The 12309-nt window shown below is 37.6% G+C and overlaps 1 protein-coding gene across 1 annotated transcript; it reads right to left on the reverse strand.

The window, feature by feature from the left end:
* Positions 1-7369: 7369 nt before the first annotated feature.
* Positions 7370-10202, reverse strand: CPR44 (cuticular protein RR-2 family member 44). The gene is made up of 3 exons (NM_001172791.1): positions 10146-10202; positions 8652-9012; positions 7370-7966 (listed from the first exon to the last, which is right to left on the reverse strand). The coding sequence occupies exons 1-3, from the start codon at positions 10170-10172 to the stop codon at positions 7677-7679; spliced, it is 678 nt and encodes a 225-aa protein (NP_001166262.1). The 5' UTR covers positions 10173-10202; the 3' UTR covers positions 7370-7676.
* Between the last annotated feature and the right edge of the window lie 2107 nt (positions 10203-12309).

Here is a 12309-nt window from a genome sequence, read left to right on the forward strand (position 1 = left end):
ACGCAATGTGCGCATAAAGAAAATGTGAAGGAAGCTTCTACCGCTATTTCACGCTTGACTGACGAAATTTGAACCGTCGCTAAGCTATAAGTACTTGCGCGACTTTCACAGTAATACTTATCGAGCTTGCATGTGTAGGAAAGAGGAGTTGTAAAAAATCGACATTATAAAGTTTCAATAAGGTCGATTAAAAGTTGCCGTAACTCGCTAAGTTGAACGTATGGAAAAAAGGAACATATTGAAGAATTATTAGAAATATTTGAACACAACTCGTAAAAAATATATAAATGGATTACCTAATGTTATTAGCTGACAAAGTATCGACATTAGACATTTGATGCTCCATTTTCTATGGTACAAAAAGTAGCGAACAGTACTTCGTCCGTCCGCAAAATTGTAAAAATGGGCTGTAATATGATGTATTAAGTATTGTTCGATATTTTTGACGGCCTTAAAAGCATAAAAGTTACATACATTTCATTTCATTGACGTGCCAATGGGCTGATACTAGTTGTGTTGTGTGTTTGGGAATGCAAGGTGGAAATTTTAACGCCAGAGGTAGGAATATCATTTTTCGATAACATGCCTGTAAAACTTTATATTCTAAAATCAGTAAAAAACAGAACAGCGACGATCTTTACTAGGGACGTAAAGTCGTGCTTGCGCCGATCCCCGTAGGTAACGATCGCTACTTATTTCATAAGGAAACAAAATGTATAGAAACGTTTTCCATAGAAAACACAACTTAGTGAAGGCCTTAAAATTATATGAATACCTATCAACTAAGTGAGTCCGTAATTTGTTGTAAGATCGCGATTATGATCGATGCAACTCCTCGCACTCCAACGCAAACACAGGCCTGTTTCTCACCCGATCTTGCTTACATTCCATAGCCTCCTGGAAATTGGCATCGTTACGTACACGCCAGTGAGACGAGGTAGCGACTGCAATTCCCAATATGGAAGGGGCCAATTTGTACCCTAGACTGCTGCTGCCTGCTGGCACCATCGCCACGATTGGTCTCGCACGAGAATATACGCGTTTCGTCTACGTATACACCTATCTGTATCACCAAGTTTCGCGGCGTATTGGGTTTTGCCCTCGCCACGGGATGCTCGCGCAGCTCTGCTTAATGATTGAATCCAGATGCCCGATCGTTCGCTCTGCTCGCTGCGTATACGACTTCCGTTATTCCGTACGCTTCCGGTTCCTTACGAAAGGAAGCTGCTGCTGTAGGTTGAAGTAGAGGTATAGGACAGAGTGAGTGAGAGAGAAAGAGAGAGAGAGAGAGAGAGAGAGAGAGAGAGAGAGAGAACGGGAAGGATGACGATGCGCGATTATCTGCGAAGTATTTTGGTGGATTCCTCTATTATATGCTGCGGCATATGTATATATCGAGCTTATGCTGATGCCTCTACTATCATTTCGCTAGAGGTTCGATGTTGCGGTTTATCCGTAGTACTATAGCTTTGTCGGTTTCATTACAGTAGTATGTATGGATATTATAAAATCGCTATATAACTTATCCAATAGAAAGAATTTTTTATAAATCTAGAAAAATATCATATTAAAAGTTGTGATATTAAAAATATTTGAATTCCCTGAACGTGCATAATAATTCGCAATGGATGATGTGCTCTCTCTCTCTCTCTCTCTCTCTCTCTCTCTTTACTTTTACATAATTTTTACCTAGCAAGTGTCTTTTTTTTCTTGGCAGATTTCCAAAGTACGAAATGAAATCTTAATAAAATTACTTTTATTTCTGTTCCAATTCAGATGTGTCCTAAAAAATATCCTGAAAGAAGGTACAGTAAAACTAGTTTTACAAAATTCCATTTATTCAAAATCCAGCTTTTTCTCGTTACCTAGGCGTAGATTTCCGCAGAGAGTACGAAAATGACGAACGAAAACACAAAGGGGAAAGAAAAATAAAAGAAAGAAACGCACTCACAAAGAAAAAACACCCTAAAAGTTCGTAAAAAAACAGAGAATATAACTCCGACAAACCTGGGGGAAATAATAAGCGCTTGCGAGCGTTTGGGACTGGCTTAAAGTAAATGTGCTTACAAGCATTACAGGTAAATACATTGCACAGGCGCGGATGAACCTTTCGGTTCTCTGCGTATTTACGTTTGATTAGCATTATTACGGAAGAACGCTTGTTAGTTTTGCCCTTTTTTCACGTTGAATAAAGATATACTTTAATGCCTTAATCCTGCTGCCAACGCGCTTCACGCTTCATTAAAGTCGGAATACCCACGCACTCATCTATAGCGAGTGTCAAATTTGTTTTTAAGTCTTCTTTAAAGAATGCTTTACCAATGTGATTTTGTTTTCGAAAGATTTCATGATCAATATTGCTTCATTTTCAAAAAGTAGTTCATCTTTAGATAAACTTTGAATACAAATATGGAAAACATGATATTATAGTAGAGCCAATTTAAATATCAGATTATAATTTGGTTTCATATTGAATAAGATGAGTTTTATAAAGTTTTAGCAGACAGAGATTGAGTTCATTAAGAAAATAGTCAGACAAGCAAACTATTTAGTTTGCAAAAGCGATAGTTAGCATTGTTCTGCTATAGTGGGGCTTGTTTTTGGTATTCCACGCAGGATTGCGCCTTGTCGTAGCTATAACTTCCGTCGTTAATAGATTTTTCTTACCGTATTCGAAGGTTGTAAGAAACTTGCTCCTAGATCTTTTTGTCTCCAACTTATTTCTTCTTCTGTATGGAGTCTAAATCAACTTTACTTTTAAACTTCTGCAAACATGAGCAACTAATTAAATTGAGAAAAAAAAACTTTTTATTCCTCAAATAAGGGTATTTACATGAGAATTTAAACTACAGCACTTGAAATAAAGACTTGAAATAAAGACAGCACTTGAGGTAAAATGGATATATTGTTTTAACAGCTTGAAACAAATCACCATGCAAAATTTCAGCCCTCTAAGTATGATAGATTTTAATTGAGAGCAAAATGAAATTCTCAATGATTGTACGATTACTTTTTTCAATTTTTCTTTTTGCTCTCAATTAAAATTTATCATACTTAGAGGGCTGAAATTTTGCATGGTGATTTGTTTCAAGCTGTTAAAATAATATATCCACTTGTCTTTATCTCAACTGCTCTAGTTTAAATTTTCATATAAACACCCATGTGTAAATTTTGCCCCCGGAGCCATGGGGTTCGGTGTGGGTCAGCTAGCAAAGACAGACAAGCAAAAATTGTTACACTAGCCTGTTTCTACATAATAAAATAAGCATCTATACTACAAATTAAACATCTTGCACGAATATACTGCATATAAGGCACTATAATGATGAATACTGCCTGCGACTGACTTGAACACTGAGTTGGGAATATCTATCAAGATCATCACTTTTACACTTCATTGTTGATAATCTTGAACACACAAATTTTCCTTAATGTTTCTAATATCTAAACCCATATAAAAAGTGTACATTTCAGTGTGAGTGTTGAGTGTGGTCATATTTGTACGTATGCATAAATATGTGCAAGGTTAGGTTGCCATGTATAAAACGTTCGCCATAATTTTATGGCATATTATGCCCACCTACCGTCGCCTGTTAACAGGGACATATGGCCACGATATGCCACATAATCTGGCTACTGGGCATAAAATTTGGCATATCGTGGCCATATTTGCCTCAATTTCCTACGAGGGAAGTCACTATTGTTTGGCAATTTATTTTTAAAATGCCGAAGACGAATTAATAAGTTTTTAAATAATAATAATTTCTCACGGTCTGTGCAATTCTGGGAGCAGTTATTAATTTCTGATGCAGTAAAACGTCAGCCTCATATTTTGACATCGTTGCAGTGATAGTGTATCGCAATAATCCTCCATTGCACTAGCTCGTTTATTTACGGATGAAAAAGCTGATTTCTAATTAAACTTTAAAAAAGAAACACAGCTGTACTATCAAGCTGAATCGAGCTTGTTACAAAGCTAGACGATGTAATGAAATACAATTGCTATTTTTAAACCAAAGTAATAGTTAAAAAAAGTTTTGTACACGTTTCAGCGAATACGAGTCGGAGAGAAACATATCAAACGAAGAAGACTGAAAGAGGAGGGAGAAAAACGGGTAAAGCGCACAACGTTTCGCATGCAATACTCTTTGGCCAATATTTGCCGCCAATTGAAATATGACTTTTGCCCGTAGGGCATTCACCAAATACTACCTTTTCCCAGCTGTAAAAGTGATAGAAGTAAATACCAAGATTCCTATGAAAAATAAAAGTGATCGCATGCCAGTGAAAGATCGTTCATTGACTTTGTCGGCACTGCTATTTTGAGAACTGTTCGTTTCGTATTGATCGACGGCCATACTAGCTATAAAAGCTTTTATACCTGCAACAATTAATTTATAATCTATATATAAAATATATGCACGGACAAATCAAAAACATGCTTGTATATTAAAATTGTTATTTTACAGCGTTACATTAGTGTATAAGTTTGAAGAATTTGCTTCTAAAGAGAACAATAATTCGATAAAGTCATAGTTACCATGATTGCATCGCATTAGATTTTTAAGTAATTATAAAATTTAATTCCCAATTAATACGTCATCATTACCTTTTCATTTTCGTATTCCATTAAAACTTTCTATGAGCTAACGAGTTAACTATTTTCAAGGGGAATGTTTGAGTAGAACTTTTCCGTCATACATTGGAAACTGTGCTGTGAAAGCACTTTTGCTATACAGGCAAAGTATACATTGCTGTGAGCAGGTTCAAACTGTCCTTTGACAGCAAAAACGGTAACCACATGAAGCTCGTTAACAACATAAAACATTGAAATTCTTATATTATAGTTACACCTTTACGAAATTAAAAAAGGAATAAACTTTAGATATAGAAATAAAATAAAAGTTCTGTGTTGTAATAGATAAGCGAGCAATACATACAAGACATAAATTGGAAACTCAGTCAATCTCTTTGATCTAAAAAAAAACAAACAAATACAAAACTGATTTATGCGCAGATGTGCGTATTCCGAGGAAAGCAATAACTTATACATAAGACACCCATGCTGAGAATTGCGAAGGAAGAGAAATGTTTAGAGGCCGAAAAGAGATGCGAGAGGCGAGAACAGAGACACGCGAAGAAAAATAAGGAGATCAATGAATTTTGCGAGGATTGATGATACAGATCTGGACTCGCCGACGAGACCTTTGCTTTCTCTTCGACCAGTGCTTCGCATCTCCGTCTGACGAACGAGCTTGCAGCTACGAGTCTAAGCGAGACAAAGACGTAGAGGGACGGAGGGAGAGAGAGATTACGCGATCCTGAGACTGCTATTCCGAAATTCTGGCTTTTCGACGAGCGATGCGGGTCGATAGAGAATTTACTGCCAACCGATGAATAGAAGATTCATGCGATGTACGTCGCGCAAGTGTCCCTCCTACGCAGAGAGAGAGAGAGAGAGAGAGAGAGAGAGAGAGAGAGAGAGAGAGAGAGAGAGAGAGAGAGAGAGAGAGAAGGGAAGGGCAAGCGGGAGAGATAGAGAGGGAGAGAGTGAAAGCTGATTCGGGATGTGCACCACCTACTTTATCATAAGGACTAACATGCGCGACGCCATGTACTGCTTCTCGATTCGTAAAGGCCCCTGGCGGGGATTTATTGCGATGCATCATCAGGCATTTTGTCGAAAGATGATGGGGCACTATCAATGTGTTACCCCGTCGTTATGGTCCAATTTGTTACGATTTTGCAGAATTCCGACTTGTTTGAGGGTTAATGTGCGAATGCTTTCTGATTGTCAGATCCGATTACGAAAAAATTCATCCTCGAATCCATCTGAACGAATATCCTCGGCATATTTTCGTCGGACAAAACTCTCGATTTATTATTGCATAATATGTATTGATATTAACTAATGCAATGTTATTTGAGATATTGTATACCTGTCTTATTGAACAAATAAAATACCTCTGGGTTTTCGGGTTATGATCTGTATCCGCTTACATTAAAATAAACTTATCTAGCGTATTTCTAGTTTATTAAGTAACAAATATTTTATTTCGTAGCATTTTTAACATGTCATTTTATTCTGGCGTAAGATTACTTAATAAGTCGTTCAGTCAGTTACATTAAAATATCTCCATAAATCAATGCGATACTTCGAGTCTCGAAATAGTGCATTATGTAAAGCAAGCTAAATGTTTCTTTAACAAGTAACGAAAATGTAGAACACTATTTATACCGTGTGATAATTTAAGCAATTCTGGCGTTACAATGAGTGTAAAAATATAAAAGGTTCATAACTGAATTTTCTAAATAAAATTACATCATGTCAAATAGTGTAGAATAACAACGTTACAATATACTGAGTGCAGCAATTCCTTAACGATGAAACTCATCGTCTCGGGCTAGCTTAATGTTCAACTCGCGATTCGATGTCGGTGGGTATCTCTTCCCTCCTTCCTTTAGCTAACAGTCGGATCCTATGGGCAGGTACACGCGTATACCTATATATACATGCATCGAAAGGAAGAGTGAAGGAGACAGAGGAGAGGAGGAGAGAAGGAGACGCAGAGCCTCTTAACATCACGCAGCAGGCATTATGCTCTCGCTTGTTAATTGCTTGTGTCTAATGATGAAACACGCGTTTCCGTGGTACAGTATCGGGCACTAGCACTGGCGCGTATACTCCGGATAAGCTCGACTAGAGCGTTACGCTACATTGCCCAGCTTTAAAACGCACTTAAGACGAACTCGACAACAGCTGGGATGGCTGTTGAATTTCGATCTGCCGTTACCAACACTATACACCACCGCAAGACCACGAGACGGCGGTCGTTTATTTCGACATCGGAAATCATTGTAACGCGCTGAGCGCATGTAATGTGCGTGCCACACGCGGACTTTATTGATGGAAAAAACAAATGATTTAGCGCGGGTACTTAATGTTTCCTTCATATTTATCTTTCTTTGTGGCTCTCTTGTGCATGCATGATATATCGCCGGGGCAAGAAAATTTGAATATGTTTGTGTTGCGTTTTAAATTCAGTTTTGCAGAATACGATCAAATTGAATAATCATTATACTGACTGTATAATTCTTAAATTAACGATCGTCGATTCGTAGAAATATAATTATAATGAAAAACGATGATTATGCGTTCGTAAAACGTATATTGTATGTGAAGTTGAATCGTTGTTGATCTCATAAATGCTATATTAGTTAAACGCAAATTATAGATCACGTGAAAAATAGCTCATGCTCAGCCATCGATTTTTTTTACATAATCCGATGCAAGCAATCCGGGCACGTGTAGCCCATTTTTTTCCGCGTCTACGAGGACTCGGAAAGTCGGGAAAAGAGAAATGCCACATTTACGTAAAATTGTATTTTTTATTTTATAAAAACTATCCATAAGTATTTACAATGCATGTGCAAACACAGTCTCGTGAACAAAATAAATTGCTCATTCATCTCGAGGAAGATAACTTTGGCTCGACGGAGGTACATATTGGTATAGGTATCAATCCTAACCACATCGTATCATCAACAATGAGTTGACCTCGTTTTGTATCCCCAACCAAACGGTAGTGCAGTCCACTTGAAACGATCAAGCCAATCTGCCCATACACAGGCTTACTGTTTTATCCATCGTCCGAGTCACCTGTTACGTCTGGACCTTAGTATCCACCGGCTCCGTGAGCATGGTACCAGCCCGGATACTCTTGAAGGAATTGATGCTGATAGTGTCCTGACAAGTCATGGGGGTAATGTCCTTGAATCGTCGTCGCCTGGGCCTCGTGATGGGACACATGGACGGGCAGCTGGGGCTTTTGGTAGTAGCTGGAGTGATCGTTCTTGCCGCTGGTGTGAACCTCCGCATGAAAGCCATCCTTGTCAGCTCGGTAGCTAACGATTCGTAATCGGCCGCCTGGCTCCGCTATGCTGTACTCGCCCGTCACGCTACTACCTGCGAAACGGTGATCAGAGAATCAGATTACATTCACTTTTCCGCTGCAAGCGCAGCGCATCCCATACTTGGTTTTGTTCCGCTGTTTTGCTCGCTCGCGTTAATTTAGTCGGCTGTTGAATTTTCTAGATAACGTAATGCGAGATGGAGGTTGGGGGATAATTAGATTACGGGTTTCTACTTATGATATTTACAAGGAAGTTGTAGCTGTTGATTCCATCGCATGCCATCTCTGATACGCAATAGCCAGTTTGGATTAATTTTATTCAGAACTAATTTTACTTTTCCTTATGTAGATACGTTTTATTAAGAGAAATGTTTAATTAAAGTTCCTATATGAAACGTTCACGTGCTTGAGCGTTGTTATAAGATCTTGGCTAAAAGTTCAGAAAAAATTTCTTTTTTACTTTTCAAGTTAATATATTTTTATCGTGTGATATACATCTGCAATGCCAAGAGAAAGTTGAAAATTAGCTGTTGAATAAACTTAAACGTCTGTTAATGCATTTTCTGCAGTTCTAGACAAAAGGGAAATGTGAGCCTCGTAATTAGAAGTCAAAGAGCATTTTCACTGGCGCTAAAGAACTATAACATTTTACAGTCTAAGTATTAGATGGCACTTTCGTGCGTGCGTGCAATTATAGAAAAGAAAGAGGCTAGACACGTCGGACGTGATATTACTTACCATCGCGCGTCTCTTTCTGACTGTGAAAGTCGCCAGTATGATGATCTTCAACGCCGTACGAGTACTCATACTTAGGATGCGCCACATAGTCATGCACGTATTTGATCTCAGGCTCATGGTAATGCTCGTGTTCATGATGTTCATGATGATGCGTCTCAATGTAAGGCACTTTAATTTCGTGCTCGGGTCCTTCCACCGGGCCGTGGAAATTCATGTATGAAGTTGCCATTTCGTGATGCTCCGGGAGGTGGTTCTTTAGCTCATAATGTTCCTGGTGCTTATTTACGCCATCTAGAGAAATCACTCCTGCTGTCGACTTGTCGATCAGAATCAGAATAATGCAAATGGAGTATCTGAACATCTACAAACAATCGAGAAATTATTTACATCGTTAATATATCTACAACGAGATTTACGTGATATCTTCTAGGCATTTTTTATTAAAATTTTGTTATAAGATTCTATGAAACACATTTTTAAGCTTTTTCAAGTAGAATTTCTGATTATTTTAAAATTTGCTTTTTCAAAATAATGCTGATGTTTGAATGTAAAAAGGTTTTTCAAATAAATCAATGAATACTTACAAAAAAAAGAGAAAAATTAATATGGAAATTCGTGAAATTTCGGGTCGAAACGAATTACCACGTTATGTTTATAAAAGCAGAATAATACAATCCATTCCGCGCAGTGCGAAATTTCATCATATATTGGATGAATTCTTGAAATAATACGAGCGTAAAACCGAACAAAACGCTCGAGTTTCGAGGTCCAGCATTAGCCGAGCGACTCGGCCGTAATGTCAGTGCACACGCCATAATTCTGCGCGTTGCCGCGCGCACGACCGATCACACGCCTCGCGTTGCGTTGCGACTCGATTCGCGGGCTTTTTGATTGTGACTACACACGCATGCCGAAAATATCTATTTCGAATTGCAGGACCGTATTTCCGGAAAGGTCGAGCCGTTATCGGCCCTGTTTGCGCCTCAACTTGTCGTCCCACCTCTCTGGTCCATTTCTCTCAACGCCCTATACTCTCTCAGCTTTTAATATGAACGGAATCAGTGCGCACAGATGGAACAGTATGCCATTTGACTCGTCCGTTAATTAAAAACCACTTGTTTACAGCCTTGTGAATTACTAATCCGATATTGCAAAATTGGCGATTTTCGAATTTTATGCGTGCATTCGAGGCCTACGTTGCATTTTTGAAAAATCGAAAATTGAAAGTATATGGCTATTCGATTTCCAAAGTTTAAATAATTTGATATGGATATTAATTACTTTACATTAGAAAATAAATTATGCTAATCAGAAACACATTGAATATTATCGAAACTATAAAAATTTAACTATAATTAGTAAACCTTGAATTTCTCATTTTAAATCAATTCCTACTAATTCATTGCACTTGTCGAACACAGCTCGTCAAATAAAAAGATAATAAAAATTTACCGTTGATACAGATTACGAATAGAGATAAGTATTATTAAGCACCTTAAATGTAATTTTGTCAACTACCATAATACTTGGCGGCGACCAAATAGCAACTGCAACTGGTAAACAGTGCTCCAGAATTTATATACTGCGGCTAAGTCTACCTGGTGGTGCATTTTCTGATAGGCACGCACATGCACGCGCCGCTGCCCATCTTCGCGACTACCGTAGAGAGAGAGAGAGAGAGAGAGAGAGAGAGAGAGAGAGAGAGAGAGAGAGAGAGAGAGGGAGAGGGGTGGCACACACGCACCTTCTCTTTCACTCCGGCACGCGCCTCTTCTTTCACTCCCCCACTATTTTACAGTGGTCGATTTGCTTCTTGTTTAAATTAAAGCGGATACGAATGATTACTTGTTCAATCACACATACTTGAGCTAACTTTCATTAAATAGATTATATCATTGCAATAACAAACTTAATAAGTGTGTATAAATCGAGAGAGTCCGGGTAGGTGATTGATTTAGGCGTGTTACAAAGTTTAGAGACTGTAGAGAAAGGTATATAAAGGCCGCGTACTACTGATTATTTTTTATTCAATAAATCAATTATTAAAAGTTAACAATTGAGATTTAATTTGCGTCATTATATTTATTACGTCTGACTATACGCTGCATTATCTACTTATACCTCTGGCTGCATTATTGATTTTTTTTACGAATTTCCTTTTTCTTCCTTTTCAAAATTCTTGTACGTGCTACTGTTACAGAAAATAATTATGCTAATACAAGTATAACTAGATCATTGCGTATGTGTAAACGTAATTGCGTTACTGACTATATTTTCCCTTGCTTATTCTTTTGAGCATTATTTCACACAGCGTATATGTCTACGGCGTTCGAGCGAGCGTACCGTTCGGCTTTGTTCGGAAAATGAAATCCATATCGTCTACTCTCTTCTTTGCAGCCCTTATCGATACAGGCGCTGTATCGCGCTACGTGATATTCAAAGAAGCAGTACAACGTGCCTTGAATGTCACACTGACGAAATTGAAAATCAAGTCGGGCTGCACGCTTAGATGTACGTACATGTGTGCATATAGTACAAGGAAACAACAGTTGCCGGAAGTTCGCTGAGGATTTTGTAAATTTTTTTCTTTTATATCTTGAAAAAAGTGAAGTTTCGTTTTTTAAGAAGGATGTCAGAGGTAACGAATGCGAGGAAAATCATTCATGAATTTTCTTGTTTTCTCGTCGGCACGATAAGATCGTCAAACAAGTTCGCGGATGTTAATCATTCTGGCACGCTATTTTACGAGTATGCGTGTACCGTGTATGCGTCACGTATGATATATCATCGAGTTTGATTCTACTTGCATGACGTGCTTCCTACTAAGTGTATACGCAGCGTGTATAAGTATAACGCTAGTATACATCTGACAAAATTTTTTTGTTTTTCCCAACTGTGTCAAACGATATAAATTGTATTAACACTTATTTTTTTCTACAGCAATACGTTAATTATCATCAATAATATTAAGAACAATTTATATTAATTTATATTTTCGGAAGTTAAAATGTTTTATTATTTCTTTTAATAAAGCAAATATAACCTTTTTTAGCACATTTATATCTGAACAATCAATTTCATATGTGTAACATTAATTGAAGCATACATAATATGACGGTCAATTAAGTAGCACTCATTCATTCTATTTAATCAGCTTATATATATATATATATATATATATATATATATATATATATTTCTGTTGAAAGCGATTGGATAAAATTCAATTGAACTGATTTTGAGTTTTGTTGTACAAATGAAAACCATTCACTTTACAATTACTCGTGAAAGTGCATAAACACGCGTAAGCTTTTAATCAAACGGCCCTTTGTCGCCATAAACAAATTAAAACGAATGCAATTAACCTGTGCAGTAACAATCGACCTACATATCAACGTTTTAGTCAAATATTCGCTCCACATGCGTCATCCTTTCCTCGTATGGACCACACATTCAAGTCATCAATCCGCGCATCTATAGTATAGAGAAGCCCATTGTCCACAAGAAAAAAAGAAAAAATAAACGTATGACCTGAGCGAAAAAGCAAAAAATGAGATATTTCCGGCATCTGCAAATGTCAAACGAACACAATAGGCTTGTCTAACCACCAGCTGTGTTTTTCCGCAGCACAGTTTTCACGCCCTTTTCTCGTTTTTTT

The sequence above is a fragment of the Nasonia vitripennis genome, chromosome 1 (genome assembly GCF_009193385.2).
Source record: "Nasonia vitripennis strain AsymCx chromosome 1, Nvit_psr_1.1, whole genome shotgun sequence".
NCBI lineage: Eukaryota > Metazoa > Arthropoda > Insecta > Hymenoptera > Pteromalidae > Nasonia > Nasonia vitripennis.